At 39.5% G+C, this 27,431-nt stretch overlaps 1 protein-coding gene across 7 annotated transcripts in view; it reads left to right on the top strand.

The window, feature by feature from the left end:
• Positions 1-27,431, top strand: part of PRUNE2 (prune homolog 2 with BCH domain) — a 257,800-nt gene that overhangs the window by 8,420 nt on the left and 221,949 nt on the right. For all 7 annotated transcript variants that reach the window (XM_032164331.2, XM_058445174.1, XM_058445172.1 and 4 more), the window contains 2 exons: positions 19,229-19,381; positions 22,229-22,323. In XM_032164331.2, coding sequence (XP_032020222.2) covers positions 19,249-19,381; positions 22,229-22,323 — 228 coding nt within the window. In that variant the 5' untranslated portion in view covers positions 19,229-19,248. The remainder of the gene's footprint in view (positions 1-19,228; positions 19,382-22,228; positions 22,324-27,431) is intronic.

Below are 27,431 nucleotides of genomic sequence, written 5' to 3'. Positions count from 1 at the left end.
GCTCCCCTGTCTTGTAACATATTCTGTCTTCACTCAAACTGTTTTAAGCCCTGGGGTCCTGAACACACCATCATCAGTTACTCTAGTAATCTCTCTTTCATCTCAATTAGTGGAGCCACCTGCTTCCAAAGAGTGGTTTTCAAGCTAGAAATTGTCAGTCGACTTTAGAACCACAAAATTACCACAGAAATTCCATTATTTACTTACAGAGGACACTGTTCTGGTTTTTGTATAAAGGATTTCCCTCCCCGCACCACCAATCCATTTTGAACATGGTAGACAGAGATTTTTCTCAAAAGTATTTAACACAGGAAAGTGAAAAACAGTGATGAACAGATTGAAATAATTCTAAAAGAAGACCAAAAGTATGTTGACTCAACTCTTTTAAGGACTCTGTCTTTCAATTCCTCTGTCTCTTCCACAGTTTGGAGGGGAAAAGGTCCAAGAGGTGTATAATTCTTGTAAAGGTTTAGAACTGATGGCCTTTGTAAATCTGCTTTAAATATTTTCCTGGCAATGAATGTCTGTAAAAATGCTCTATGGGAAACTGTGCCCTCAACTAAACTAAGTAAGCACAATCATTTATCTTTGTGAGACAGCAGAAGGAAAACGAAGGTAATTGGGGATCTCAGCCAAGAGGAAAGTTGTTCAACAGCACAAATGTGTGGTGCAGCCAAGCACTAGAGAATATTTTGTTTAAATATCTTGTAAACTAAGAAGTTTGGTTAATTCTTGTGAAAATACATGCGTTATGTAGTAGAAAATAAATGTAGTCAATAAGCAGCTCATTATCATAATTTTCTACAAATAGTAAAATAATATGAAACAAATACATTGGCACAAAGATATGACTGTTGTTGGTAGTGATAACAATGATATTCAGATTTAGGGAATTCAGACCCTTTTGTTAATTATCTTGGTTTTAGTTTGCAGAGCTACCAAAAAAATAGAACAATGGTAAAAGATTTTGCTTCTTTCTCTTTAAATTTTTTTAATTTTTTTAATTTTTTTTTTTTTTTAGAGCGGGGGGTCTCACCATATTGCCCAGGCTAGTCTTGAACTCCTGGGCTCAAGCCATCCACCGGCTTCAGTCTCCCAAAGTGCTATAATTAAAGGTGCGAGCTACCACACCTAGCTGGATTTTGCTTTTCTTAATATCAGATGTTTTTCTTGAGGTTAGGCTCGAAGTGGCATTGGGAAGCTGGCAGAATGTGGACATCACTTCCTTATCTCTTGGAAATTGGAATGTGAGAGGATGAAGAGCTTCTACCTGTGAAGCCTGCCAATACTGTTACTGTCATAAAAGAGCCAGAGTCATTAAACCCTGGGAGGCAGAAGACATAGGGGGCTTCTGATGGTGGAAAGAGGGCTCTGGAGACCTTTTGCCAATGCATATGTGTGTGTATGTGTGTGCATGTGTGTGTACGTATGTGGAGGGGAGATGGAACACTACTAAATAGTTTTGGCGAGAGGGAATGTATTAGTCTGTTTTGCATTGCTGTAAAGGAATATCTGAGATGGGGTAATTTAGAAAGAGGTTTATTTCACTCATGCTTCTGTAGGCTGTAGGAAAAGCATAGTGCTGGCATCTGCTTCTAGTGAGGACCTCAGGAAACTTCCATACATGGCAGGAAGCAAAGGAGGAGCTGGCATATGACATGGGAAGGGAGGGAGCAAGAGACTGGGGAGGTCCCAGACCTTTTTTAACAACCAGATCTCAGGTGAACTCATTACTGCAGGGAGGGCACCAAGCCATTCATGAGGGATTGGCTCCTCTGACTCAAACACCTCTCACCAGGCCCCACCTCCAACATTGGAGATCACATTTCAACATGAGATTTGGAGGGGACACACATCCAAACCATATCACGGAACTAAAGGATGGTTATATAGGGAATCTGCCTTTTAAAGAGGTTAACTCAAATGTTCAGAGGTAAAAAGTATGTTGGGGTAATAGGTCAATTTTTAAAAGCTCCTGAATTGTTAGTAAATACAAAAAAGGAATCAAGTAGGCTGGGCGTGGTGGCTCACGCCTGTAATCCTAGCACTTTGGGAGGCCGAGGAAGGCAGATCACTTAAGGTCAGGAGTTTGAGACCAGCCTGGCCAACATGGTGAAACCTTGTGTCTACTAGAAATACAAAAATTAGCCGGTGTGGTGGCAGACGCCTGTAATCCCAGCTACTTGGGAGGCTGAGGCAGGAGAATCGCTTGAACCCAGGAGGCGAAGGTCGCAGTGAGCCGAGATCACGCCATTGCACTCCAGCCTGGGGCACAAGGGTGAAACTCCATCTCAAAACAAAAAACAAAACAAAAAAACACACACAAAAAAACAAGGAATCAAGTCAAATTTTGCTGTCGTCACTGAATTCAAACTTATAATTTATAGTTTTCCAGTTATGTGGTAACATCAAACCTAAAAGGACTTGTTTTCTCTGTTCCTATAAATAACTTTAGCGTTCTTTATTTTCATAATATGAGCAGTTCTCTTTCGAAAGGGTTCTCTTTATAAGCAGCTACCATGTTACTTTGGATTTTTGGGTGCTGTAAGTAATCATTACTTTGATGCACATTTTTAGAACTTTTTAAAAATTATACTTTAAGTTCTGGGATACATGTGCAGAACATGCAGGTTTGTTACATAGGTATACATGTGCCATGGTAGTTTGCTGCACCCATCAATCCATCACCTACATTAGGTATTTCTCCTAATGCTCTCCCTCCCCTAGCCCCCACCCCCAACAGGCCCCGGTGTGTGATATTCCCACCCTGTGTCCATGTGTTCTCATTGTTCAGCTCCCACTTATGAGTGAGAACATGTGGTGTTTGGTCTTCTGTTTCCGTGTTAGTTTGTTGAGAATGATGGTTTCCAGCTTCATCAGTGTCCCTGTAAAGGACATGAGCTCATCCTTTTTTTTTTGGCTGCATAGTATTTCATGGTGTATATGTGCCACATTTTCTTTATCCAGCCTATCATTGATGGCCATTTGGGTTGGTTCCAAGTCTTTGTGAATAGTGTGGCAATAAGCATATGTGTGCATGTGTCTTTATAGTAGAATGATTTATAATCCTTTGGGTATATATCCAGTAATGGGATTGCTAGATCAAATGGTATTTTTTGTTCTAGATCCTTGAGGAATCGCCACACTGTCTTCCACAATGCTGGAACTAATTTACACTCCCACCAAAAGTGTAAAAGTGTTCCTATTTCTCCACATCCCCTCCAGCATCTGTTGTTCCCTGGCTTTTTAATGATTGCCATTCTAACTGGCATGAGATGGTATCTCATTGTGGTTTTGATTTGCATTTCTCTAATGACGAGTGATGATGAGCTCTTTTTCCATGTGTTTGTTGGCCACATAAATGTCTTCTTTTGAGAAGTGTCTGTTCATATCCTTTGCCTAGTTTTTGTTGGGGTTGTTTGTTTTATTCTTGTAAATATGTTAAATTCCTTGTAGATTCTGGACATTAGCCCTTTGTCAGGTGGATAGATTGCAAAATTTTTCTCCCATTCTGTAGGTTGCCTGTTCATTCTGATGATAGTTTCTTTTGCTGTGCAGAAGCTCTTTAGTTTAATTAGATCCCATTTGTCAATTTTGGCTTTTGTTGCCATTGCTTTTGATTTTTTAGTCATAAAGTCTTTGCCCATGCCTATGTCCTGAATGATATTGCCTAGGTTTTCTTCTAGAGTTATGGTTTTAGATCTTATGTTTAAGTCTTTAATCTATCTTGAGTTAATTTTTGTAAGGTGTAAGGAAGGGGTCCAGTTTCAGTTTTCTGCGTATGGCTAGCCAGTTTTCCCAACGCCATTTATTAAATAGGCAATCCTTTCCCCATTGCTTGTTTTTGTCAGGTTTGTAAAAAATCAGATGATTGTAGATGTGTGGCATTATTTCTGAGGCCTCTGTTCTGTTCCATTGGTCTATATCTGTTTTGGTACCAGTACCAGGCTGTTTGGTTACTGTAGCCTTGTACCATAGTTCGAAGTCAGATAGCGTGATATCTCCATTTTGTTCTTTTTGCTTAGGATTGTCTTGGCTATATGGGTTCCTTTTTGGTTCCATATGAAATTTAAAGTAGTTTTTTTGAATTCTGTGAAGAAAGTCAGTGGTAACTTTCTTCTCAGATGGCGATTCAATAGGGATAGCAGATTCAGTGGGGATGGAGCCAGCAGGCAGGAACGTTTAAGTCTGCTGAAGCTGCGCCCACAGCCGCCCCTTCCCCCAAGTGCTCTGTCCCAGGGAGATGGGAATTTTATCTATAAGCCCCTGACTGGGGCTGCTGCTTTTCTTTGAGAGATGCCTTGTGCAGAGAGGAGGAATCTAGAGAGGCATTCTGGCTACAGCGGCTTTGCAGTGCTGTGGTGGGCTCTGCCCAGTCTGAACTTCCCTGCTGCTTTGTTTACACTGTGAGGGGAAAACCACCTACTCAAGCCTCAGTAATGGCGGACTCAAGCATCCCATTTTGACTTCAGACTGCTGTGCTGGCAGCGAGAATTTCAAGCCAGTGGATCTTAGCTTGCTGGGCTCCATAGGGTGGGATCCACTGAGCTAGACCACTTGGCTCCCTGGCTTCAGCCCCCTTTCTAGGGGAGTGAACAGTTCTGTCTCGCTGGCGTTCCAGGTGCCACTGGGGTATGAAAAAAAACTCCTTCAGCTAGCTCAGTGTCTGCCCAAATGGCCACCCAGTTTTGCACTTGAAACCCAGGGCCTTGGTGGTGTAGGCATCCAAGGGAATCTCCTGGTCTGTGAGTTGCGAAGAACATGGCAAAAGCGTAGTATTTGGGCTGGAATGCCCCGTTCCTCATGGCAAGGTCCCTCACGGCATTCCTTGGCTAGGGGAGGGAGTTCCCCGACCCCTTGTGCTTCTTGGGTGAGGCGACACCCCACCCTGCTTTGGCTCACCCTCCATGGCTGGGCTGACCAGTCCCAATGTCTAACCAGTCCCAATGTCTAACCAGTCCCAATGAGATGAGCCAGGTACCTCAGTTGGAAATGCAGACGTCACCCCCCTTCTGCATTGATCTCGTTGGGAGCTGCAGACCGGAGCTGTTCCTATTCAATCATCTTGCCAGCCACCTAGGGACAATCTTTTTTTTTTTTTGAGAGGAAGTCTTGCACTTGTTGCCCAGGCTGGAGTGCAATGGTGCAATCTTGTCTCACTGCAAACTCCGCCTCTCGGCTTCAAGCGATTCTCCTGCGTCAGCCTCTCGAGTAGCTGGGATTACAGGTGCCTGCCACAAAGCCCGGCTAATTTTTGTATTTTTAGCAGAGACTGGGTTTCGCCATGTTGGCCAGGCTGGTCTTGAACTCCTGACCTCAGGTGATCTGCCCACCTCAGCCTCCCAAAGTGCTGGGATTACAGGCCTGAGCCACCACTCCCGGCCTAGAACAAATTTTTATGTATTCTTCTAGGTCTTGAAAGAATGCTGATATTTTATGCACATCTTTGCCATAAGAAATGTTAGAAAATGTCTGTTTCCAGATGTCATGAGACTAGATATTTGTGGCTGAGGCTTGAAAGAGTCTTTAAAAGCATCATAATTAGACCTCAATGGACAATATATTATTATAAACATTGTACCAAAAAACTCTAAATTTACTATGAGCTAAGTACTTCATCAATTTGATTGTGCTTTGCTTTTCATTCCCATGGCCGTATCCTAGAATGCATCATGCTTGGGCATGCTGGTGTGCTGTAAAGGGATTTCAGGTGGGCCAAGATATTGATTCCTTTGGTTCTTGGAGAAGGTCCTATGTATGGCTCTGAGCCCATTGTGCTCAAAAGTAAAAAAAGGTCACTTTCAATGTGTTCCTTGATGTGCAAAAGGTTGGGCCAACTCTTCCTTCGTCTTGCTTGTTAGCTTCTTTTCCTCTGCTCAGTTGCTAAGTGTTGGGTGCCTAAAACTTGTCCTTTTTCTCTTTTTTGCTATCTTTAAGTGACTTTGTTTAGTTCCAAGACTTTAAATATTATACACAGGCTGATGACTGCCTGTATCTCCAACTGTGACCTCTTTTTAGAATTCCAGATTTATATCCAATGCCCACGTTACATCTTCACATGCTTGTCTAATTAGCACCACATCCTTAACACGGCTGCAGTAGAACCTTTTAGTTTCTTGTACCTCCAAACCTGCTTTTATTCCAATTTCTTCATTTCAGTAAACCACCCAATTGCTTAAGCCATCATCTAGTAGTTATACATGATTCTTTCCTTTGCCTTCTGCTCCACATTAATCCATCAGCAGTCCTGCTGACCCTCCATCTAGAACATAACATGACTCCCTCTACATTTTCCATGATCACTGCTAGTGACTCAGTTCAAGCCTCCATTCTGCCTCTCTTTGACTACTGTCTTAGCTGCCTGACTGTTGCCCTATCTCCTCCATAAAACCTATTGCCATGAAGTCTTCAGAATGACCTTGTAAATTGTAAGTCAGGTCATTTCAACCTCCGGCTTCAAACCTGTCTCACTCAAAATCCAAGCATCCTACCTCTACCCCTAGAGACCACCACATCATCTCTCCTCTGCCTATTCTCACATCCCTTGATAAGATTTCCCCCTTTTCCCACTGTGTTCCAGGCACAAGAGCCTTTCAGCTTTTCAAATGTGCCAAACTCTTTCCACTCTTGAGGATTTACATAAGCCGTTCCCTCCTTCTGGAATGTTTGTTTCATCTATAGTATCTCATCATCTCTCTTTCTACCTATCAGGAGCCTCCTCTTCCCTCTTGCTTCCTCACTCCAGGATGTAACTTCGTGAGAAAAGAAACTTTCTGTGTTGTGTGCACTGCTTCACTGTTGTGTCTCTGGTACCTAGAACAGTACCTGGCACAGAGTAGGCCTTCAATAAACACTGTCATAAAAGGAATTTTGCAACATTGTTTATGTGCTATTTTTATGACTGTATTGATTTAGTTAATGCTATGATACTTTAATTTCCATCCCCTTCAGTCCATCCTTCTGACATTCTTAATGTGTAGAATTTGGACATTATTCCTTCTAGTTTAAAAAAAAACAAACTCCTATTTTTAGCTTTAAGAAATCCTAGTGTTTTATGAGTATTTATTTTTATTTTCACTATTTGGTTATATAAATAAGTAAATAAATAAATAAATGTATTTCAGCCCTTTTGTGCAGTATAATACTTTGTACCAAAAAGAATGCAAAACATGTATGTAAAAGGACATGTAAACAGTTCAAGGAATTATCACAAAGTGAGCACCCTTTTAACAATTATCCTGGTAAAGAAAAAGACCTTTTGGTGCTCCTTCCCACCACTGCTCACTCCCTTCCTAACTAGCGTTAACCAGTATTCTCATTTTTGTGATACACTCTTCTTTGCTTTTCTTTATAGTTTTAACATCCCTGTGTGTACCCCATAGCAGTACAGATGGGTTCTGGCTGTATTTTTTTTTTTTTTTTTTTTTTTGAGACAGAGTTTCGCTCTTGTTGCCCAGGCTGGAGTGCAATGACGCAATCTCAGCTCACTGCAACCCCTGCCTTCCAGGTTCAAGCAATTCTCCTGCCTCAGCCTCCCAGCCTCCCAACTAACTGGGATTACAGGCATCTGCCACCATGCCCCACTAATTTTTGTGTCTTTAGTAGAGATGGGGTTTCACCATATTGTTCAGGCTGGTCTTGAACTCTTGGCCTCAAGTGATCCACCTGCCTCGGCCCCCCAAAGTGGGATTACAGGCATGAGCCACCGTGCCCAGCCTCTGCCTGTATTTGTATGATATACAAATGGCGTCATACAGTATATATTACTCATCGTTTTTAGATCTCTACCTTTGTATTAAATGGAGTATCTACTTGTCTAGGTTTATCTATTTTATTATCTTTGCCCTTCCTTCTTCCATAAAATATCTGAGGAGGCTTACAAAAATGCATGCAGTATAATAAAAGAGAAAAAAAAGGTCGAGTTCAGGAAAAATAAAAACTAGTACAGAAAGGAATAGGATCAGATACAATTATAAATTTGGAGGAATAAAAATAGTATTTGGTGGCCGGGCACGGTGGCTCATGCCTGTAATTCCGGCACTCTGGGAGGCCGAGGCGGGCGGATCACGAGGTCAGGAGATCCAGACCATCCTGGCTAACACAGTGAAACTCCGTCTCTATTAAAAATACAAAAAATTAGCCTGGCGTGGTGGCGGGTGCCTGTAGTCCCAGCTGTTTGGGAGGTTGAGGCAGGAGAATGGCCTTAACCCGGGAGGCGGAGCTTGCAGTGAGCCGAGATTGCGCCACTGCACTCCAGCCTGGGCAACAGAGGGAGACTCTCATCTCAAAAAAAAAAAAATAGTATTTGGTTTGAAACTTTGGATATGAGCTTCCTGGAGCCAATGAAAAAATTAAAATATGATTAATTATAATCATATTTTTACTGAAATAAACACATATACTAGTTTCTCATTTTAAAAAGATACAACTAAGTCTAAATTTTTTTTTGTATCAGTCTTGAAAAGACACCTGATAATGCCATAGATATACCCCTGCTCTATCCTTTTCCACATGCAATGGGGGCATATACAGGAATTGTTTGCAGCATGTCAGATACTTCCTGCTCCTCAATCAGTGTATGGAGATTGCTTTAATAACCTTATTATTGTTATTATTATTATTATTATTATTATTATTTGAGACGGAGTCTCACTGTGTCGCCAGTCCGGAGTGCAATGGCACAATCTTGGCTCACTGCAACCTCCGCCTCCTGGGTTCAAGTGATTCTCCTGCCTCAGCCTCCCGAGTAGTTGGGACTGCAGGCGCCCGCCACCACGCCCGGCTAATTTTTGTATTTTTAGTAGAGACGGGGTTTCACCATGTTGGCCAGGATGGTCTCAATCTCTTGACCTTGTGATCCACCCGCCTTGGCCTCCCAAAGTTCTGGGATTACAGCCGTGAGCCACCGTGCCTGGCCAATAACTTTATTTTTTAATCAGCTTTACCTTTAGTCTAGCAACCTCATTTTCTGCTCCAAATTTCTTTTCTATACATGCTGATGTTTTTCTCTAAATCTAAAAAATACATATTTAAATTCAATCATATTTGAATCTTTTTAGTCTTATACACAGCTGTAGCTACATATCAATGTTTGCATTATGGTATATTATTTTATTCAAACATTGAGGTAGAACTTGATTATTACGAATGTTGTTAAAAAGATCATTTGTATACTAGTTAGAGGTATGTGTCATGTTGCCAGCATAGAAATAACGTGCTTGTGTTTTTCTAATAACGTTCCCCGTCACTCTGCTTTGGGCCCTAGCAGGACAGTCATGGATAAATGTCAACAGGTGACTCATCTATGACCAAAATGTGTTCAGGCTTTGTGGGGGATTTAACAAAATAGAAATAATTTGCTCTTTTCACAATTAATACTTCTTACGATAGCTAGGTCTTGCTGTTGCCTTTTAGTAGGATATACCCACAAACTTAGAAATTTCAGGAAACAAATCATTAGTAGCCACTTTCATTTGGAAAGGCACTTACTTATGTAGCATTACTTTCTAATTATTTGTGTAAGAAGGGAACGTGCTCATAAAGATGAGATCATAAATGGCCCTGGGTTTTGGAAACAAAATCTTTTAGCTTCTCCCTTTCCTTGCCCACCTGTTTTTGCTGGGGTTCTTCTTTGTTTCTTTGCTTTTTTTCTCTTCTCCCTTTTCTCCTTCTCCTGTTCTTGGGCTTCTCTCCCTCCCGCTATCTGATTCTAAGATTTTTTTGTGTTCATTTTCCAAGGCATGAACTTTCCATAAGGTCACATCATACAGTCATGGTGGCTAAAGTTGGTGCTTAGTTATGCCCTGGGTTTGTGCCAAAAGTGAACAGTTACAGACCCGCCAGACTCCTCCACCTGTATTCTTTTATTTCTCCAGAGATGTGTGCTAGAGGACTACTGCCAAATTTAAGATCCATTAAATTGCTGAATCATCACATTGGGGATTGTGTGCGTGCACATTTGTATTTGTGTGCGTGTGTGTTTCTGGGAACCAGCTGGCAATGAGGTTTCAGCCACTGATTACCAGGCATGCTTCGATCAAGACCACACTTTACCCAAATGGCCTTTCACTTTTATTTGTGCAAGGCCTTGACAGGAGCCACAAGACAAAGAGAGAAAGAAGAGCAATTGTTCTTAGCCTAGGACTAAGTGAAAAACTAATATCCCAGGTTTTTAAAATTTAAACAAACTCTCTCCTTCCTATTGGTAGTTTCATTTGACCTTTAATAAAGAATAGTTGCTTGCTATTTTAGTAGCCTGGATTAACAGCTTCAAAAAGATCCTTTTAAGGAGGTCAAATAGGAAAGGAACAGAGCCAGATATTTTTTTCTTCTCTCTCTCTTGCCCAAAGAGTGAATCATCTCTCTCCTGAAATGGTTACAAAATCCAGAGGGAATTACATTGCCTGTTTTGCTTAGGAAGACGAAGGGCTGTTTCATTTAGGAAGAAGATACTGGGGGTAGGGGAAAGAAGTGATTGTTTCTGCTAGTTATAAAACCAAAATGATTCCTCAACTTCAGAGTGTTCACTATTTCTTCTGTCACACAAAGATAATCTTTATTCTTAAATTTAGACATTTTAAAGTTATGAAAATAGTAGGCAGTTAATCGGCTTCTTTTTATACCTCTTCAGACAAAAATGTAAACTAAGTTGTATTTCTTTTTCCTCCTTCCATTTTCCCCTTCCTTCTTTCTCTCTGTTATTCATTCCTTAATTTTTTTCAATATGAAAAAAAATCAATCCTATGTAAAAAAAAAAAAAGATTTAAGACCCTTCTTTTCTATTAAGAATTTGTCATGCAGAATATGCCTTTATTGTGTTGAATGTTTTCCCCCAACAATTTCTGACTTCATTAGATCATGTTTAATATTAATGCACTGCAATTGCTTTTGGCAAGAGGTCCTTCACTTCTCCATTCTTTTCAGCAAAGAATATTGTGTTTGCTTTCTTTTCTAATGGAATGAAGTGTTTGTTACTATTTCCTCATAATTGCTTTCTTTGTTGCTTGCTGTTAATCGCTCCTTCCCTCTACCCTGCCTATAAATAGCTAAGATACTTTGGGGTACGTCCTTATGGATTTCAGTATTTCTTTCATTCTGCAAAATTTGCTGTAAGTTAGGTCAGTGCTTGCTACAAAAATAGGTTTGAATTTGCTGAGAGGTGTCTCTGGCTACTGTAAGTCATGATACAGAAAAATAAGTTTGTAATTAAATGGGTTTCTAATGTAAGGTAGAAAAATTTGCCACAGATGAGTTCCTGGGATAAAGTTGGGCTGCAGCTGTTCTTGTGCAGTAAAAATCGCTCAGAGTATCATGAGCATTTTTCTGAGTTAGTTTTCATACTTTTATCAGTATATCATCTCCTTTGTAATAGTTATATCAAACTTAACTATAAGCCAATATCAGATGCCTGTTTTCACTAAATTATTCCATAGGTCTCTGTTTAATGTAGTTATCTGTTAGGTCAATTTCTTAATACTGCCTTTCCATTTTATGTCTTTAAAAAATAAGATCCCCAAATCAAAGAAATTGGATTCTTGGTTTGACTGTAAGCCAGGGCACATGAAGTATTTAATATTTTGATTCTATTGCATTTCTATATTTTTGATTTTTAATTATTTGTGATTATTTATGGAAATACAGGTAATTTTGTATTATTGACCTTAATGCAGCAAACTTGCTAAATTTACTGACTATCCTGAGCTCATTTGTAGATTCTCTGAGCTTTTCTTGCACACATAATTGTGTCATCTATGAGGAAAGACAGTGTTTATTCTTTATTTTCCTTTATTTATACTTTCTACTTCTTTTGCTTGCCTTATTGTACTCTGGTTAGGATTCACAGTGTGGTGTTGAGTAAGAATAACAATAATAGGCATCTTGGGGCCGGGAGCGGTGGCTCACACCTGTAATCCCAGCACTTTGGGAGGCTGAGGTGGGCGGATCACCTGAGGTCAGGGGTTTGAGACCAGACTGGCCAACATGGTGAAACCCCATCTCTCCTAAAAATACAAAAATTAGCCAGGTGTGGTGGCGCATGCCTGTAATCCTAGCTACTCGGGAGACTGAGGCAGGAGAATCGCTTGAACTTGGGAGGTGGAAGTTGCAGTGAGCCAAGATTGCAGCCACTGCACTCTGGCCTGGGCGACCAAGCAAGACTCCATCCTAAAAACAGCAACAACAACAACAACAACAACAACAACAACAACAAAAACCTGGCATCTTGGTCTCATTCCTGATTTGAAGTGGAAGCCTTTCAGTATTCCACAATTAACTATGATGTCTGCTTTCTGTATTTGTTTTGTTGTTGTTGTTGTTGTTGTTTTTTCTTTTTTATGGAATCTCTCTCTGTCGCCCAGACCTCGTGATCTGTCCACCTCGGCCTCCCAAAGTGCTGGGATTACAGGCATGAGCCACTGTGCCTGGCCTGTATTTGGTTTTTATAAATGCCATTCATCAAATAAGGAAGTTGTCTTCTATTTCTACTTGACTAAGATTTCACATAATGATTAACTTTGGGATTTTCTGAAGTAGTTTTACTACTTGATATCTATCTATCTAGGTGATCATAGGATTTTTCCTCTTTATTAATATGATCAATTCTAACTGATTGCTGTTTGAATGTTAATTTGTACTTTGATTCTTGGGGGAGCCCTACTTGGTGGCTATGCAAATATCCTATTATAAATTGTTGAATTTGACTTGGGACTAGTTTTAAGAAAAGTTTTTTGCATCTATGTTTATGTCAGAGACTTGCCTTTGTTCTTTCTTGTAATGCCTTATCAGGTATTGGTATTAAGGTTTTGCTAGATTCATAAAATTCATAAAATGAAGATATAATTCCATTGTCTTTAGACTTTTGGGAAATCTCTCATTTTCTGTTCTTTGGAGTAATTTGTGTAAAATTAAAATTTCTTAAATATTTGGAATTATGGACTTAACTATGGATTCATTTTTAAATAGATGCAAAACTATTCCAGTTTTTTATTTCTTTTTCGGCCAGTTTTGACAAGTTGAATTTTTCTAGTGGTGTCCATGTCTTCTAAAATTTAAAACTTATTAAAACCAAGTTGTTAGTATCTTTTAATGTCAGTAGAATCTACAGTTATGTCACAATTTCATTATTAATATTGGTAAACTATGTCTTCTTTCTCTCCTGTCTCTTTTTTTCTTGAGTTGTTTTCAAAACTACTTATATTAGTTTTTTCCAGAAATCAAAGTTTTGTTTTATTGATTTCTTCCGTATGTGTTTGTTTCCTTCATCTTTAAGTTTTGGTCTTGTGTTTATTATATTTGTCCTTCTACCTTTTTTCTTGGGTGAATTTAATGTGTGTGTGTTTTTTTAACACTTACGCTTTTAAGGGTGTAAAATTTCCTTAGAGCACAACTTGAGTTGAATCTCACACTTTAAAATGTCATATTTTCATTCTCATTTAGTTAAAAGTATTATAGATTCTGATTTACATTGTGATTTCTTCTTTTACCATGAGTTATTTAGAAGTGCATTGTTTTTACTTTGTTACTGTTTTTAGACTATTTTTCAAGTAGCCACAGACTATAACTCTATAGTGGCCACCTTTTGAAATTTATTAGAACTTGAACTCTGCTTCAACAGATGGTCAATTTTGGTAAATGTTTCATTTGCACTAGAAAAGAAAGTATAGTCCACCACTGTTGATAACAATTTAATATATGTTAATTAGGTCAAGTTTGTTACTCCTGGTGGTCAAATGTTCTATATTTTTGCATACCTTTTCCTGCTGGTTCTTTGAGTTGCTGCGAGAGATGTGTTAAAATTTCCCACTGTGACTGTGTATTTATCTCATTTTTCATCTAGTTTTTTCAGTTTTTGCTTTATATATTTAGAAGCTATGCTATTAGTGCATACAAATTTAGAATTGATGTATCTTCTGGAGGATTGACCCCCCTTATTAATATAGAAATATTTGTCTTAATCTCATATAATTCTTCTTGTTTTGTAGTCCGTTTTGTTTGATATTAGCATATTACACCAACTTTCTTGTGATTGGTGTTAGCATGTTTATATTTTTCTATCCTTTTACTTTCAACATTCCAATGATTATATTTAAGGTGTGCTCTGGTAAACAGTATATTGTCATTTTGGTTTCTAAAATTCAGTTTGATAATATTTATCTTTTAATCAAAGTGCTTTGTCTCTGTGTTTAATGTAATTGCTGTTACATCTGGGTTTAAATTTATTATTTTGCTGTTTGTTTCCTACTTGTCACACATTTTCTTCTTTTCCTCTCATTTCTTTACTGCTGTATACTAAATAAGTGTTTCTGATATTCTTTTAGTGGTTACAATAGCAATGACAACATACCGTTAAAATATCAATTTATAAGATATCAATTTATCATTTCCCTGACAATCTAAGAACCTAAAACACCTTCTCTCTACTTAGCCTCTCCTCAGTTTGTTACTATTAAAATGTATTTTAATTATCCATATATAATATTTTAAACTGTTTAAAATATTACTATAATTTTAAGCTCTTTAAAATATTACTATAATTATTTTATACAGTGAATGTTGAATTTATTCTTACCCACATATTTACATTGTCCAATGTTTTTCTTTTCTTCCTGCATTTCTTTGTTTCCTTATGGGATAATTTTTTCTGCCTTCACTGTTTCTTTTGGTGTAGATCTTGTGACACATACTTTCAGCTTTTTTTCATTTTTTTCTGAAATGCCTTTATTTTGCCTTCTTTTAGAATTTGTTGGCTGGGCATGTTGGCTCACACCTGTAATCCCAGCACTTTGGGAGGTCGAGGCAGGCAGATCACGAGGTCAGGAGATCGAGACCATCCTGGCTAACATGGTGAAACCCCATCTCTACTAAAAATGCAAAAAATCAGCTGGGTGTGGTGGCGGGCACCTGTAGTCCCAGCTACTCGGGAGGCTGAGGCAGGAGAATGGCATGAACCCGGGAGGCAGAGCTTGCAGTGAGCCGAGATCACACAACTGCACTCCAGCCTGGGCAACAGAGCGAGACTCCATCTCAAAAAAAAAAAACAAAAAAAAATTTGTTTTCACTCAGTATGGAATTCTAGATGGGCAATTATTTTATATTAGCCCTTTGAAGATATAATTCCACTGTCTTTAGACTTTCATCATTTTAGTTGAGAAGTCAGTCATACTTTTAATGCCCTTTTTACTCTGATTGGTTTAATTTTTTTTTTCCTCTCTATAATTTTTTTTAGCAGTTTTACTATCAGGCACCTAGAGGTGTTTGTCTTCATCTTTATCCTGATTTCGGCTCATAGTTTTTCTTTTTCTTTTTTTTTTTTTTTTTTTTTTGAGACTGAGTCTCACTGTATCGCTCAGGCTTGAGTGCAGTGGCACGATCTCAGCTCATTGAAACTTCTATCTCCCGGGTTCAAGTGATTCTTGTGTGTCTGCCTCCAGAGTAGCTGGGATTGCAGGCACCCACTGTCATGCCCGGCTAGTTTTTGTATTTTTAGTAGAGATGGAGTTTCACCATGTTAGTCAGGCTGGTCTCAAACTCCTGACGTCAAATGATCCACCCACCTCTACCTCTAAAGTGCTAGGATTACAGATGTGAGCCACCGTGCCCAACCCATAGTTTTTCTTTGATGTTTGAGCAATGTCTTTCATTAATTTTGAAAAATTAGTATACCAATTGCCTTTTCAAATATTGCTTCAGCTTCATTCTCTCCTCTCCAGGGGGAACTACTGCCTATCTGTTAGACTTTGCTCCATTTCTCCATCTTTCTTAAGCTCATCTCTATATTTTTCATCACTTTTTCTCTCCATGCTTCAGTATGGTTATTTTCTTCTGACCTATTTTCTAATTCACTAATCTTTTCCCCCATGCATCTAATCTGCTATAAAAACATTTGAGTTCTAAATTAAGTTATTAAATTGACAGTTTTAAAATTTCATTTGATTATTTTACTCACAGATTCTAATTCTCTATTGTAATTCTTCAGCTATTTTTAAAATCCCCTCTGATTCTGTTTCTATTCTTTTCCTCATGAGTTTATTCTTCTAGAGTTTCCAGTCATTTCTTCTATTTCCTTCATGATTGGTAATTTGTTATGGATGGCTGAATAGTGTATATGAAAAATGTAGAGATGATGAGACTAGAGATGACAAAATTCTTTTGCTCTCAAGAGGATTTACTTTTGAACCCCAAAGACAGAAAAGTGGCAGATAAAAAAACTATTCTCTGCTTAAGCCAATTCAAATCAGGATTTCGGTCCTCAGGAAGACTGATCAATTTTTGCTTCACCCTTCTCCCTGGGCAGGGATTGGTATAGGTCCAGACAGTAAATATTTTAGGCTTTATGGGCCTACAGTCTCTGCTGAAACTACTCAACTCTGTCAATATAGTACAAAAGCATCTATAAACAATATGCGAATTAATGAACGTGGCTGTGTTCCAATAAAACTTCATTTATAGAAACAGGCAATTAGCCAGATTTTATCTCCAGACTGTAGTTTTCCAACCCTTGTCCTAGGATATAACTCTTTAGGGGTCCTGTCTCAAAACCGGGTTACTTAGCTAAGACTCCTTTTCTGTAGAGGGCCCTAAACTTTGGTTTTTGTCTCCATAGGCTGTTAAACTTCTGTTAGATTTGCTGACTTTTTCAGTCTATTGGCTTATTTTATCACTTATGAATTAGCAAATATCCTATGAGGAAAAGCAACACCAAATGTTGGGCTCACTTCTCTGCACTTACCCTCTCTCCAGGACCTTAGCTTCCAAGACAGTTACTTGGGTAACTCTGTGATACTTTCACAGATTTTTAAAAACTTGATCTAGCTTTTATCCTTGTTCTTAGTACAAGCAGTCTATCAGAGCGAGAGGCAGATGAAGATCTTTTCTGAAATTCATATTTACCATTGCCTTAATAAAGAGGGGAATTTTTTGTTTGTTTGTTTTGTTTTGTTTTTGTTTTTGTTTTTGTTTTGAGACAGCGTCTCACTCTGTCTCCTAGGCTGGAGTGAAGTGGCGTGATCTCAGCTCACTGCAACCTCCGCCTCCCGAATTCAAGCAATTCTCCTGCCTCAGCCTCCCGAGTAGCTGGGATTACAGGCGCCTGCCACCACATCCAGATAATTTTTAGTATTTTTAGTAGAGATGGGGTTTTGCCATGTTGGGCAGACTGGTCTTAAACTCCTGACCTCAGGTGATCCACCAGCCTCGGCCTCCCAAAGTGCTGGGATTACAGGCATAAGCCACTGCGCCCGGCCGGAAAAAATAATCTTTATAGTGTGAGTTTTATGTCAGAGATTGACAGACCACAGTGTATACACAAAATCTAGCTGGCTGCCCTCCATCTTCAAATGACTGTTGAAATGGAATCTGTTTAGTTCTGTGTGCTGACTGTTCTTTCCTTCGTTCTTATCCAAAACAGCCTCCTTACTGATTCTCCCCGTATTCCTTATCTAAATTTTTCTCTACATGACAGCCAGAGTGATTCTTATAAAACATAAATGTGAGCATGTTACTTTCCCTACTTAAAACTCTTGAAAGATTCCTCATCCCTCTTAAAATATAAAAGACAAACTTTAAGGTGGCTTGTAAGGCCCTTCATGGTCTTGCCTCTTCTATCTCTGCAACCTACTTTTTCATCATTTCCCTTGCTAAAATCATACCATCTACCTGTAATTAATTGCTTTCTATTCCTTGAACTGGCCCAATTCCTCCTACCTCAGTGCCTTTGCACAGGCTCTTTCTGGGTTGTGACCTCCCTCTTGCCTTTGCCTTAAGTCCCTAGTTATCCTTCAAGCTCAGCTTAGGTTAACTGTCTCTAGGAAGACTCCTCTGAACCCTAGATATTGGCCTAGATTCAGAGTACTATGTATTTCACCCATAATATTTCTTATTCTCTGCTATTGAAAATGTCTGTGCTTACTTATTTGTAACCTCTAATCTCCCGTGAGCTTCAAGAGGCAAGGTTGTCTCCAGCCTAATCTTGAATTGTTAGCATCGAGCACAGTGCCTGGCGCATAAAAGGCACTCAGTAATTGTTTGTGAGGGAATGAATGGATGAAATGCTTTAAATATATTTAGCAATATTTACTTTTCTTTATGATGTTTACATTCATTTGATGCTTAGTATAACACTGTGAGCTGGGAAAGCAGTATTATTCCTGTTTTAAAAATGGGAAACTGGAAACAGAGGCCAGATGACTTGCTTGGGACTTTCCAGCATGTTTGATGGCAAACATAGACCTCAACTCTAGGTTCTGTAGGTCTCAGGCCATGTGTTTGGATTGGGTACCATAGTTTTTCCTCACTGGATACTTTATTTCCCCTTTTACCTTCTTTTCTCTTTTATTTATTTTCCATTTTCCCTCCCCCATGACTGGCATTAAGGCTACACTGAAACAGAGATGGTAGTACTTTGATTAGTCAACAGATTTGGGGATTTTTAGAGAGCTTAATCATTCATCATTAAGCAAAACTTCTCTCTCCATGGTGACCCTGTGTTAATCTGGGCTTGGAATGCAGGGAAGAGTAAGAGTACGTATGGGGTGCTAACTCCTCCCTTTCAAGACGAAATTATCCACAGAAGTCACAGGAGTTTGTGCAAGGTCTTTCATACTGGAAAATTACTTGGTAATTTAAACCTGTGATTTAGACCCAGCTTGTGAGTCCTTATAATTAGATAATTGTAAATGACTTTAAAACTGTGTATGATGCTTGGGAGATCAGAAATGGATGTCAGGTTAGCCACCTTGTCAGATTCCTCAGCTGTTGACAGTGGGATTATACATTCATTTAGTGTGAAAAGGAAGAAGTTTGTATGTAAAATTAATAATATAATGAGTGGAAAAAGTATTCTCTGTGGTCCTTTAAAGGAAATAAGGCTGATTGGACTTTTAAATAGTTTACCACTAACTTCCTTTTTGAAATCACTTAAGACCAATGCATATTTTTTTGTGCGTTTGTGTGGAGTTGGGAGAAGCTACACATTTTTGTCCTTTTTCTATAAATTCTGTACCATAGAGTATGCTAGGGTCAGTTAAGTTGTAGAGAGCAGTACTTGGAGAATAATGATGGTTCAATTGTTTTCTAAAAATTGGCTCTTGAATGTTACATGTGGAGGACTCTGGTCCAGGTGAGAGACAGAAATGCAAAGCTTAGATTGAGAGGCCAGGAAACACTGATTTTCCTGGCCCCTGTTCTGGCTTGGCTGGAAAGCTTTAAGAGCATTTTTATTCATACCTTTCAGGTAGCATTCTTTTCAAGTGGATGACCATGGAATCAGAGAAGATCTCAGAGAAGCAGGAGGAAATTCTTTCTATCCTGGAAGAAAAATTTCCTAACTTGCCTCCAAGAGAGGACATCATCAACGTCCTACAGGAGACCCAGTTCAGTGCTCAGGGTGAGTGACTCTGTCCCCAGCCCTCTCGTCCCTCCCGAGTAGGGATGGTTTGTGGCATGGAGTATCATCAGACCTGAGAAGGTATATTTGTTTCTTTGTTTGTTTTTTATGCAGTCTCGCTCTATCCCCCAGGCTAGAGTGCAGTAGTATGATCTTGGCTCACTGCAACCTCCACCTCCCGGGTTCAAGCGATTCTCATGCCTCAGTCTCGCAAGTAGCTGGGATTACAGGCATGCACCACCACAGTCAGCTAATTTTTGGCATTTTTAGTAGAGGCAGGGTTTGACCATGTTGGCCAGGCTGGTCTTGAACTCCTGGCCTCAAGTCATCCACCTGCATTGGCCTCCTAAAGTGCTGGGACTACAGGTGTGAGCCACCACGCCTGGCTGAGAAGGTACATTTGAACGTGTTTCACCTTCTTCCTATTGCTTGTGCTGGTGGAAGGTTTTCAGGCATATAATGTTGGCTCCCCTGGAAATAGACAGCTTGTACTGTGGCCTCTCCTCTGAGGCCTTTGTGTCTGGATGTGTGGTTAATTCATGTGTCTAGTGCACATCTCAGGTGCATTATTACATGCAATCCTTATGCTGATAGGATTCTATTTTGAGAAGATGGAAGGAGCAATATCAAGCACAATGGGATTTCATAATTCAATTAGTTTGAGAAGGAAATGAGTGAGAAGATGGCTATGTTGATGAAACTGTTGTGAGAGTCTAGGCTTTGTCAGGACAGTGAATTTCCTGGATCAACTGTTTTACAATAACAAAAGGCTATAATTCACTGGATACCTACTGTATACAGGTTTTGATGGCATAGCTTGGCAAGGATGTTCTTGCCGAATCCTCCTCATGACAACCCCAAGAGTCAGTGCTTTGTCATCCCAGTCTGCAGGTGAGGGAGGACACTGAAGTGCAGAAAGCCTTCATTGCTTTCCCAACATCAAATACACACAGCCGGCAGGTGGCCAGGCAAGGCCTAAACCCAGCCTATATGTCTTTAAGATGTAAACACTAAGTTACATAACTTTCTTTCTTAGTTCAGTAACCCCATCTCCAGGGGCAGGAGGGGCAGAGCCCGAGGCAAAGTGGTCTATGTGGGAGGTGGTTCCAGTCAACACTGATAGGGGAATGGAATGCTTCAGCAAGCAAGTTGGCTCCATGGGAAACCAGAGCTTAATCCCACCAGAGACCATGAGAAAGAGTGTAAACTCGTACTTCAGGGTTGTCCCACCTGAGGGATGCAGTGGTGTGCTCATCTAGGCTCCAGGAGCTGATGGTTAAATGTTCAGGAATTTTGTGAGTTGGGTGATGTTGGATTGGTAGCTTGAGATCAGCCATGATAGGAGTATTTAGATCCCTGAAATTGACAAACACTGCAAATCAGGATTTGTTACTGGCCATTAAACATTTACCAGCAGTCCACTGGTAGAGTGTGGGCTACTTCTCCAGCGTAGGCTCTGGTGGCCAAGGAAAGCCCTTAGGAAAAGAGAGGCAGGTGCTGGTGGTGGAGCGTCGTGCTGGGTGCACTGGGATGGGAAAGTTTGAGGAAACGGGGTGGGGCTTTTGCAGTGTCCATTGCATCTTCTGTTACCTATGCATAGATGTGCGTGTCCGTGTGTGTATGCTGCACAAGGGAATGCGTTTTGTCATTCATTTCACAATGACACCAAACTTCTAATGTCACAATGTCTTCAATAAATCATTTTACGCTGCATTGTGAAAGATTGTGGCTTTTCAATCTTCGAGTCAAAGAAAAATATTTAGTGCCTGTCTGTTTCCCCATGTGATTGACAGAGTGTTCTAAGTGGGTAGCGCAAGCAGTGGTATCTGAAGCCTTAACATACGTCTGGGAAGGATGCAGTGCTTTACCAAGCTTTATTACAGATCTTCCTCCCAAGAGAGTAGGCCTAATCAGACGTAATAATGTAGCGTGAGAATTAAACGTCGAGCCAGATCCTTTGCTGCTTTACTGTGATAGATTTCATTGAGTTCCATTGGTCAACTGACTACAACTATGCAGTTCTGGATAATTTAGCCATTCTGGATTATTACTCCCATTAATTAGGGAATTTAATAACTCCTATTGTCAGAGGCTATTACGAGGGTGAGCAACTTAATTAAGATAGTCTTATAAGTCACATTTATAAAGTGCATTTTGAATGAAATTATACTAGAAAACATGGGGGCTTACCTAAATGCAGCCTGAAAGCCAGTTTTGGCTTTGTTTGGTATTATTTAACTAGTTTTCATGGTAATGCTAATTTTTCTTCATTTCTCCACCTCCACCAATTCATTCCCTGCCTTTGTCTGCTCTGGGGCTCCAGAAGTGGACCCCTAAGTATTTAATCTTATGGGCTCCCACAACACTGGCTTCTGGTTGGGTTTGACCAATGGGAAGAGTTAGGAACAGGTAGGGATGGGAGCAAGGAGAAGAATGAGACTGTAGTTGATCTTCCCTGCCTTCTTCCTGCTTAGGTGGAAGTTTCTGCAGCCAGTCTTCTCCAGTTACAGATCTCTGTTTTCTTTCTGGGTCCCTTTGCTAGTCTCTGGATGCCTCATTATCTTTTATTCACTTTCTCATCCAGCCCACATCTGTGTAAGTGTCCTGCCGTTAACACATCTTCTTTTGCAGCAAAAGAGGTGCATTTTTCCTGTTGGGATCCTAACTGATGCAGACGTGATGTGATTATTGCCTTAGTGTGTGTGTGTGTGTTTATTGTGGACAAAAGTGACATTTGAGGGGAAAAGAATGAAATTTACAGAATAAATTCTTAAAAACATCCCTTGATATTACAAAAAAAAAATCCCTCAAGTATAACATAGTGTTTTTTTTTCCTGTCATCCACAGGTTTAAGTATTGAACAGACAATGTTGAAAGATCTAAAGGAACTGTCAGATGGAGAAATAAAAGTGGCCATTAGTACTGTGAGCGTGAACCTTGAGGTAAGGGTGGGAATGCTTTTTTAGCAATGATCAATTTCCCACAATTGCAGTCTGAGCAACTGGAATGTAACTCTCTCCATCGGATAAGTCCATGGTAGTCCTTTGCTTCTTTGTGGTACATTTGACTTGGAATATAGTGGCAGGTTATTATTTGGGTGAAAACACTATGCTAAGTCAATGAAAAATGCCAAACCTGGATTCTCAAGATGAATGCTCTTTCATTCATCTCAGTAAAACAAAGCCTAAAACACAAACACTCAGATGTGGGTGTATATTTAACCTGTTTAATAGCAATTATGGTATGTGTGATTAGGTTCACTTCCATATTTTCTGTGTACCACCCTGTATTGTTCATAGAACTTTTCTTAAAAAAAAAAAAGAAAAGAAAAAAAAACAAGTCGTCTTTTGATCTTCAAAACTATTTGAATGCATGCCATTTTGGTAATCAATGGCGACAACTCAAGTATTAATTAACAAGGAACCTCCTTCCAATCTGTTAACTGAATGGCTCAGAGTGAATGCTACTTTTGTCTTTGCGTGTTTCCTTGGTGAATTATCTTTTGTCTACTTTGGGAATTTTCAATGACTTATATGTTAATCTTAATTAACCTAACTAATGGGAACTATATTCTACAGAGGCACATTTGTGTATTTGTAGAAGTCTGTGTATTTCTTTACTGTTGTATTGTCTTTATCAGGTTATCTACATTTGGTTGGGCACTTAGCTCACAGGCCAAGTTTATGGAGATAAAATATGCTCTACAGGAATTTGTCTTTTGGTTTTTAGAATTGTATGTTGCTATTCTTTTTTTTTTTTGAGGTGGAGTCTTGCTCTGTCACCCAGGCTGGAGTGCAGTGGCACCATCTCGGCTCACTGCAGCCTCCACCTCCTGGGTTCAAGTGATTCTCCTGCCTCAGCCTCCTGAAGTAGCTGGGATTAAAGGTGCCCGCCACCACTACTGGCTAATTTTTGTATTTTAGTAGAGACAGGGTTTCACCTTGTTGGTGAGGCTGGTCTTGAACTCCTGACCTCAAATGATCTGCCTGCCTCGGCCTCCCAAAGTGCTGGGATTACTGGTTGAGCCACCACACCCAACCTATTCTTTTCTCATGGAGATGTTGACTATATCAATGTGTATATTTCTCTGGAATAGCAGGCACTCATATTGGTGTCTACATCCTCAGAAAACCCAAGAGCAAGCCAGGTGCTTTCTTTTCTGTGATCTTTTTGTCAAATTTATTTCCAGTTCATAAGCATTATAATTCAGCTTATAAATCCGTATGAAAACTAAGAGGCAGACTGTGACGTTTGGTGGCACCTCACAGTTTACAGAGCATGTTCTCATTTTATGCACTTGATAAACTGAATCAACTGTTTCTATGGACTTTCAGATTGATAAATGCTCCATATGATTAGTTATTGATGTGAATCAATTCAACAAATATATTCAGTTTGTGATATAGTAACTATATAATCACCATCAATTAGAACTCTGCTTTGTGCCTAAGAACCCAAGGAAAACAGGGATCTTGCAAGGGTCAGTAGCTCTAAGAATCATTTCTACTAGTTCAAGCCTTAGGGTTTTCTTTCTCTGTTCCCCTCTCCTCTGTCTTCCTTCATTTAATGGCATCTTATTAGGTTTTAAATGCTTTGTTTAGAATTCCTTCCTAAATTAACATAGAATGTCTTGTAATTGCTTAGGGAACTGTCTGTAATTAGCAAATTATTTTAAGACTATTAATATTACAGACTTACTGTAGCTTTAATGTACCTCCCTTTATATTATAGGGGTATGCAAATTGCTTTGTCAGATGTGTTAAACTGTAAATGCCTATCAAGCAGAATAAGTGATAAAATAATCATCTTAATCTTGAAAGTAATTTACAGAGGTCCAGTAATTAATCAGGTGCTTAAGCACATCTCTGGAAGTATTACATGATCCTGGAGGAAAGGAGAAGGATATTTGTATATAATAAAGAAGGGTACACAGTTTAAACTCTCATTGGCTGAATGAGAACTTTTCACTTTTGCATAATGGGGATATTAAAGATGACTGAGAAGTGGAAAAAAAAAAACCTCCTTAGTAACATCCTGTATCTTCCTTGAAAGAAAAAATGCAAATCAGTTATCCAATCTGTCTGCTGGAAAAATTCCCAAGTTAACGTCAGAGTTTAATTTTCTCTGTAGATTGTCCTGTGATGCAGTGGTATTTTCCCACTCCCTACTCATATTTGATTATATTTCAGCATTCTTTTCTCATTCCCATTCACCTCACTTTAAAAAATATTGACAGAATCCTCATAATCTTATTTTGTGGGTTTTGGAACAGTTGTATAATTGCTCTTTGAATCTAGGTATATTCTCAAAGAAACCTTCTTAGTTCCTATGACTTTCCGAATCTTGCTCATCCTCCAAAGCATGGTCAACCAAGATGCATCATGATAACTCTTACAAATTCACTATTTTTTATTACCACCCTCTGAGCTCTTGCTAAATGTAGTCTAGGTGACCAACTTAGGACTTCACTCTTTACATTAGATCTTCCATCGCTTTTGAATTTGTTTAATATATTTAATCATGGTCAGATAGTATTTTAAATTAATTGAGGGTACTGATGGTATCTTTGACTTCTCTGTTCAATTTTCTGTAACAGTGATGGGCACATAGTAGATGCTTAGTAAATGCAAATATTTAGTTAATACTTATGGGTGTTTGCAGTTCGTCCCTTTGCTATCTGATTTTTATTTCCTGTTGGATTTAAATAAATCAGCTAGGAAAGCAAAGCCACTTAGCTAGGCATCCAAGGCAGCCTACTTTTTCCTCACCCAACCAGTTTCTTCCAGACAACTAAGGTTGAAGGATGACATCAAACAGATGAAAAATGGCCCACATATTTATAGAAAGTATGCTTATCCTCCTCTCCAAAAATGGAGTGGGAGGCTTTACAAAGTAGTTAGCTGTTGTCACTGGCAGAAATCAACTGTAGGTTCTGCAGCATGTCAGGGATATGGGAATGAAGATTCCTTGCATTTTCAATGCTTCTTTCCAATGCTGTAATTCTACCATTGTGTAAGTCATGGCCTTTATATGGCTGATGACCCAGTTAATTTTCTTGGGTGGAAATATTCAGAAAATTAGAAAGATTTATCTCCCTGTAACTTACACAGCATGCTTTTCAGAGGGAACCATTGAGTTTGGGAGGTAGAAACCACTGCCGTCAATAGTTATAGGTTATCTGGCACTCTGATAAGAAGAAAGCTTCTAAACCCCTTGTCTCTCATTTTTATTGTAGTTATCTCACAAATGTTCATTGTTATATAAGTTACTGAATGAAATACATAAAAAGCAATTAATTACAATAATAGAGTTTCAATGCTTTGCTCAGTACATGAAGTCAGAACGGATGAGATTTTGAGGGGCGGTGTGTAGAAATGGCCTTATCAGAGGCATGGCCAGAGGGGCAGCTCTTCTTACAGAGGGGACTGTGGGAAAAGATAACTGCAGTCACATTTTACTCGGCCTCCAAGCCATTCCAAGTGTGAAAGTAGCATGCATCTTGTGGGGGAATGCACATGACATTGGAATCCATTTTGTTGATTATTGTTACACCTGATCCTTTGTGGCCTTTTTGTTGCTTGTTGATTTGACCATCAGAAGAGAATTTATGGATATCAAAGAGCAAACGTTGCCTTTATTCCCTTGCCAGTAGAACTGGTAATGATTATACTTCTTGGGCCTAGTTTACTCCCTAGTAAAGCAGTATATTAAAATGTTAAGGGGAAGAAACATCTTTTCGTACTAATGAAGTGCCACTGAAGCAAGGTTGCTCACGGCAGTACATTAATGGTTCCCTTGCTGACACCAAATGTTATTACATCTTCTTTAAGCATCTCCCAAAAGACTGTTAGTCATTATTAGCATCTTTACTCAGGAAGGACAATAGCCATGCACTGACTTGATCACTTTTTATTATGATCAATTGCAGTATGATTTATTCTTGTGTATGTGCTGTATCAGTGTGCTAGAGCTGGCATAACAAAGAACCACAAACTAGACATCTTGAACAATAGAAATTTATTGTCTCACAGCTCTAGAGGCTAGAAGTCCAAGGTCAAGGTGTTGGTAGGACAAGTTCCTTCTGAGAGCTATGGGAGAGAATCTGTTCCATGCCTGTGCCCTAGTTTCTGATGGTTTGCTGGTAATCTGTGGTGTTCTTGGTTCACAGAAGCATCACCTGGATCTCTGCCTTCATCTTCACATCACCTTCCCTCTATGCATATCTCTGTGTTCAAATTTCCCCTTTTCATAAGAATACATAATAGATTAGGACCCATCTAATAATCTTAGTATATTTATTTATTTTTTTGAGACAGGGTCTTGCCCTGTTGTCCAGGCTGTAGTGTGGTGGCATAATCAAGGCTCACTGCAACTTCCACCTCCCGGGCTCAAGGGATCCTCCCACCTCATCCTCCTGAGTAGCTGGGACTACAGGTGTGCACACCACACCTGGCTAATTTTTGCATTTTTTGTAAAGATGGGGTTTGCCATGTTGCCCAAGGCTGGTCTCGAACTCCTGGGCTCAAACGATCAACTCGCCTCAGCCTCTCAAAGTGCTGGGATTACAGGCATGAGCCGTGGCGCCTGGCTTCATCTTAGTTTACTATGTCTACGACAACCCTAATTCCAAATAGGACTTCAACATAAAAGTTTTTGTGGAACAAAATTCAACCCCTAATGTATACTACTGTGAAAGTAGTCATTTTTCAGACAACTTAAAAGAATAAAACTTAAAATTTTAAGATTGCCTGTATGAACCTGCTGCCTGGTAAGCATATTTCATCTGTTGCTCCCACATTTTTATTTCATATCAATTTCCTTTAAATGAGGAACGGTGAGGGCTTTCAGCTGTTGGCATTTTATCTCCTTTCTTCAGAACTAGAGTCTGAGGGAATTGTTCAGGGCTGTTTTCTCTCTTTCTGGGCTGTTCTGCTGTGCTCTGGGCCTCAGACCTCCTCATGACCAGCCGCTCTGCTGTGTGAAGCCTGGGATGCATCCTGGTAAAGTGACTCAGAGGCCGCTGACTCATTCTGCCCTGCACAGAGATTAC

This window comes from Hylobates moloch, unplaced genomic scaffold (genome assembly GCF_009828535.3).
Source record: "Hylobates moloch isolate HMO894 unplaced genomic scaffold, HMol_V3 SCAFFOLD_10, whole genome shotgun sequence".
NCBI classification, from domain to species: domain Eukaryota; kingdom Metazoa; phylum Chordata; class Mammalia; order Primates; family Hylobatidae; genus Hylobates; species Hylobates moloch.
This window is presented reverse-complemented; position numbering and strand designations above follow the sequence as displayed.